Consider the following 5,912-nt stretch of genomic DNA (forward strand, 5'->3'; position numbering starts at 1 on the left):
GGTCTTGTTTAACAAAATCTGCCTACAAGAAAATCTGTCACCAAAGTATACCAACACCTCAAGTATGTGTATATTGAAGGAGAAATATGATACACCATAAAAGATGTCACTCTAATACAATTCTTATTTAGAAGTAATCTTGCATACACAAACCAAGCCTTTCAATCTCTAGGTCTCAAAAGTTCAGTAGAATGGGGTACTTTTGGCTAGTACTTTATTTCAGTATTTGTGGCCCTCTTAAATCTGACGCTGCCAAAAGGTAAAAGACAGTCTTGCGTCTATAGAACAGTTGAAACTGTGAGTTAAAACGCAACAATGGGTTAAAGGATGTACGTTAAAACACAACAATGGGTTTGAGAATATGCGTTATAACACAACAATGGATTTGAGAATGTGCGTTGAAACACAACAATAGGTTTGAGAATGTGCGTTGTAACAAAAAATGGATTTGAAACACAACAGTGGGCTTGAGGACGTGCGTTAAAAACACAACAATGAGTATACTTACGAGAAAAACAACGGGAATGTAACTTATTGGTCACTAAGCATTGTTAACCTTTACTGAACGATTCGTACAAAAAAGGTAGTAGACACTTACAATGAATATAATAAACTTGTTCTAAAGTGGTATCCATAACATTTTTTAGTAACTTTTATTGTAATTTTTGAAAGGATTTCAGTGTACGTCTTCATATATAGTTTTTGGATTTTTTAAATTATAATAAATAATTAAAAACAACGTTTTATATTTACACAATAAAAACTTTATTGAAGCCGTACGGCTTCCACTTTAAAATATCGCTCTACAAGTACATGTTTCGACGTGATCTACGTCATCCTCAGGAGTAGCTTACAAGACTATTTTATACTTTTTTGGATTGTCAGGATTGTGAAACAACGTTAATTTAGATTTCTACATTGTATTACCAAATACTTTGATTTATAAAAAAGAAATATATAGTTAATCGCATAGGCGACAAATATATCGAAATTAAAGAATAAGTTAAACAGTCGACAAGTTTTTCTTATCTTTATTTGTAGAGGAATTTTTTAGAGGATGACACTTCGAGCTAGCGCTCATTGTCAGGATCGTACAGCTTACATCAAAGGTACATGCATAGGATTAAAAAAAAATGAGTGCGTAGCATATTTAAACGAAACAAGTGTGTCACCTGTCCACGTATAAACAGCACCACATATATACGAGGAAAAACATAACTTTCAACATAAGACAATCCCTTATATATGTCACTGAATGTATCATTTACTGCATAATTTTCAAGACAGGCCGCCGACTCGGTGATCGAGCACGAGAATATCTAAACTATATTAAACTGCGGAACCAAGATACACCTATACGTAAACATTTCATCAGCAACACCCATTCAGTTGAGGACTATTTGATTGTGGGACTTATCAATGCTCCAACAGACATTCACGAAAGATAACGACTGGAAAGAAGATTAATCTACAATCTAGGAACCCTACAACCATCTGGGTTAAATAAAATCTTTTGTTTCCATATTTTAATTTCAATCTGTTTTATCTTTTCCTGACTTGTAATATTTATGTATAAGATGTAATTTTACGGAAAAAGTTCACGCTCAACGTTCGAAATGCTACGCACGCAAGTTTTTTAAATCCTACGCATGCGCCTTTGTTGTAAGCTGTACGATCTGATGAAGAGCGCTAGCTCAAAACATCATCCTCTTGAAATAAAAATATAAAAAACTTTACGATTGTTTAACCTATTCTTTAATTACCAAACTCTTTGAACCAGGAGCGTCAAGAGCCAACACAAGCCCAGGGGCATACATCCTCTCCACGCCCTCTCTCTTTCTCTTTTTAAACACTTTTAAGAACTTTCTAAAAAAAATCCTAAATTAGGACAGCAACGAGATCATAAACAAGACAAAATCATAGCAACAGCCGTTTTTAGCTCACAGTATAAGTGTAAAAACGTTAATAAAGTGACAACAAATATGTATTAAATCTATAAAGTAACAACTATATATTAATTATTACTCAAATTATTATTTCAATCATTCTTAATGTATCAAGCGTCCATATGCAAAGAAAAGCCAAACTAGGCTTTTTATGATTAAATGAAGGTATAGCCTAAAGGTGTTTTGCGGGCTTTACGACATACTCAGGTTTCATTCGCCCTGGGCAGTTGCCCCCCTTTGAACACTTTTTTTGATTCGCAAAATAATTTTTAATTTTACAAAATTCTGGTTATTAAAATTCTTAAATAGTGCTTACTAAAACAAGAACAAAAATTCTTATAGAATTATTTTAGTTTTGTAGATTGTAAATTGGCTCTACTTAAAAGATGTTGCTTTTAGCAAAATTAACAAGATTTTTTTTACTTTCTAATTTAGCATTTTCTGTTTCATATTTAGAATTTTCGCACAAAGCACATGGTCGTCGTTGAACTGATAGATTAGAGAAAAGACAGCTAACTAGTCAACAGCAGCTACCGCTAACTCGTAGGCTAATTTAATCTAAGAGTGAGATTTGACTGTTAATCATATAATGCACCCACAGCCCTAAAATGCGTAATGCGTTTTTGCGGCAACGGGACCGTAGAAATGCAATTTTATACATAGCTCATTACGTCGTGACAAGACTCATGAATACGAAATTTTTAACAGGCTGATAACTATTTCAAGCATTTAAGATCTATAAAATATTTATTTAGGTGTTTTATATATATACGTTTAATAGTTTGATTTTTTAAAGACATTATGTTTGAACACGGCTGCCATATAGCTACTTACAGCTAATTTATCGTGGTATAGTCAGCATGAACCAAACGTATCATATAGCTTTCGACGACATTCTTCGTTTATAAATTTTGGACTGTATAAACTGGCTGTTACAAGAGGCTAAACTTTACCTTGTTATTTTCATATTGATTTGTATTGTCAAGGGGAGCAGAGTTAGATTTGTAACACACCCTCTGTATAAGGAAACATGAGTATTAAAACATATTACGCTTATATTGTTATATTGCTGGTAGTTCTTCTAAAATTCTCTCTCTCTCTCTATATATATATATATATATATACGTGTGTGTATGTTTTTTATATCACGATATTCTAATGTTGTGTTTTTCATTTTGCATACTTCATTTGTTTTCGGTATATTTGTATATTTCCATATGAGATACAAATGTTCTTGAATGCATACTTGCGCGTTACGTTTTTAGATTGCTTTATACTAATAAATAAAGATGCAGTCTGTACTGAAGCTTACAGTAAATGTACTAGAAATGTTTCAGACCACCAAAAAATCTTTAAAACATTTGAATTCTTAGTTATTCATTTATGATGCTTAAATGTGGATCAACCGAAGCAGGTGTCAATTCTAATTTCATTGGATATGAGAGAGTTTATTGGCACGTATTTAATGAAAATCAGTCACATCCAGATAGACATAATGACATAAGTTAATGTAAAATGAAAAACAAAGAAATGATACAGAATAATTGTTCATTTATTAGAGATCGTCACAATTGTCAAGCAAAAACGTATAATATAAACAAATATATTCTTTTCAGGAGAGAAGAAGAGGAACTTGTTGATATGAAGAGCTAATATATTGCAGGATAAACTGAGCTTTCAGTCAGATTATTATGAAGTTAATCAATAACCATGCACGCATATACATAAAGACGCAAATTAAGAAAAAAAGGTAATTTTTTTTGTTTGGTAAGAATATCTGAATTTCATTAAAATCATCCTTCCCTTGACATTCTTTATTATCCTTAGTGAGCGAAAATGCGTCCTCTCTTTGTGAAAGTCGTCAGCTGGGTTATCAATTAATGTATTTTTCAGCGTCCATCGATTTAAAAGATAAACTTCATCTATATATCCTATTTCGTATAATAGAAGCTTTTATTCATTGCTTTTACCGAAGCACATTTGAATTTTACTAAATTAATCACGCTCGTAAAATGACCATCTATGATATGGATGATGTTTTTTGCTCTTCTCTTTACGGCCATCATTTCTTTTCCTATAATTCCAAGGTCGTCCAGGGCATTTTCCTCTTGTAAAGTTGTAGTGACCATACTCACACTCAGGGACCTGACACTGACCAGTTCGAACACACCTGAAATATAAAGAAATCAAAAGTTAAACATGACAAGAAAATCTATTTCATATAATTGATTATGTTTTAACTTTGGCAAGTACATCTAATTTCTTTAAACTGTATTATCATATGATGAATGCTAAAACTTGAATTGTATTATCATATGATGAATGCTAAAACTTGAACTGTATTATCATATGATGAATGTTAAAACTTGAACTGTATTATCTTATGATGAATGTTAAAACAAATTTAAAATAATACAAATTACAGCTTAACAATTTTCTGTTTTAAAAAACTGATATAGCGAGTAACTAAAAAAGGTCAAGTTAAATGATGTAATTCCAAAGGTCATGTAAAATAATGTAATACCAAAGGTCATGTAAAATAATGTAATACCAAAGGTTATGTAAAATAATGTAATTCCAAAGGTTATGTAAAATAATGTAATTCCAAAGGTCATGTAAAATAATGCAATTCCTAATTCAATACTAACGACTGAAACTAGAAAGAAATATCGTGTTCAAATCACATAATATCAATGTCAGAATTATTGGCTTTGTTCAACATTTCTGTGGTACATTACACCTCCACAAACTTTTGAAAAGCCTTAGATACAATTTCGTATACTCAGTGATCCAAATAGCCAGTTATTTGTATCTTCAATATTATAAAAAAGAAGAATACTCCAGTATGGGCTTACAACGCTTATTTTATTTTATGTTTTTCGTTTGTTTCGGTGTGAAAAAAGTTTAAAGATTGGCTGACAAAGTCTGTGGGATCATTGTTCACTTGTTCTAATGTGTGAAAGAGGTTAGAGATTAGCTGACAAAGTTTGTGGGGTCATTGTTCACTTGTTCTAATGCGTGAAAGAGGTTACAGATTAGCTGACAAAGTTTGTGGGGTCATTGTTCACTTGTTCTAATGTGTGAAAGAGGTTAGAGATTAGCTGACAAAGTTTGTGGGGTCATTGTTCACTTGTTCTAATGTGTGAAAGAGGTTAAAGGTTGGCTGAAACAATTTGTTGTCGATATTCACTTGTTCTAGTGCGTGAAAGAGGTTAAAGATTGGCTAAAAAATGTTAGGGTCATTATCCACTTTTTCTAGTGTATGAAAAACGGTTAAAGTTTGGCTGAAACAATTTGTTTATGCGGAAGAGAGTTAAAGATTGGCTGTGAAAGTTTGATGTATTCTTATACACATATTCTATGCTGTGAAAGAGGTTAAATATTGGCCGGTGAAGATCTTTGTGTCATTTTTCACACTGTTGTGCTGAAGTGGTTCAAGATTAATGATGATGATATAAATATTTCAACTTGAGAACTACTTACCTTTTCTCAGTATTAGACAGTGAATTTCGACCTCGTTTTATTCGAATACAAGGTTTCTGATGATCGAAACAATCACAGCTACATTTACCATCAAAATATTCTCTTCTGAAAAATGGCATAGGGCATTCGCGACACCTAGTGAAAAAAAGTAAAATTAGTTCCACCTTTAAACCAAATAACAAATGTTGAATAATATATACCTTTTATGAGATCAGCTATCGTAACAGTGTCCTACTGACATGAAAGCTTTATGAAATACTGGCATCGTCATACAGAATCTGCGACTATGCAATATAACGCCCCTAAGTCTGAAAGGGCGAGCATATTTGGTGAAACAGGGATTCGAACCCGCGGATTGCGAGTTGAGTTCCCTAACCACCTGGTCGCGTTTTGTCCCTAATGTCGCGTTTTGAAACACTTTCATTAACCCCCCCCCAAAAAAAACGTACATCACGTATAATAGTTAAATGAACAGCCTAAACG

At 32.5% G+C, this 5,912-nt stretch overlaps 1 protein-coding gene across 1 annotated transcript in view; it reads right to left on the reverse strand.

The window, feature by feature from the left end:
* Nucleotides 1-3,480: 3,480 nt before the first annotated feature.
* Nucleotides 3,481-5,912, reverse strand: part of LOC106457213 — a 53,521-nt gene continuing 51,089 nt past the window's right edge. Inside the window, exons 5-6 of the mRNA XM_022383048.1 lie at nt 5,430-5,564; nt 3,481-4,116 (exon numbers count right to left, since the gene is read on the reverse strand). Of these exons, the coding sequence (XP_022238756.1) occupies nt 3,942-4,116; nt 5,430-5,564 (310 nt within the window). The 3' untranslated portion in view covers nt 3,481-3,941. The remainder of the gene's footprint in view (nt 4,117-5,429; nt 5,565-5,912) is intronic.

Source organism: Limulus polyphemus, unplaced genomic scaffold, assembly GCF_000517525.1.
Source record: "Limulus polyphemus unplaced genomic scaffold, Limulus_polyphemus-2.1.2 Scaffold304, whole genome shotgun sequence".
NCBI lineage: Eukaryota > Metazoa > Arthropoda > Merostomata > Xiphosura > Limulidae > Limulus > Limulus polyphemus.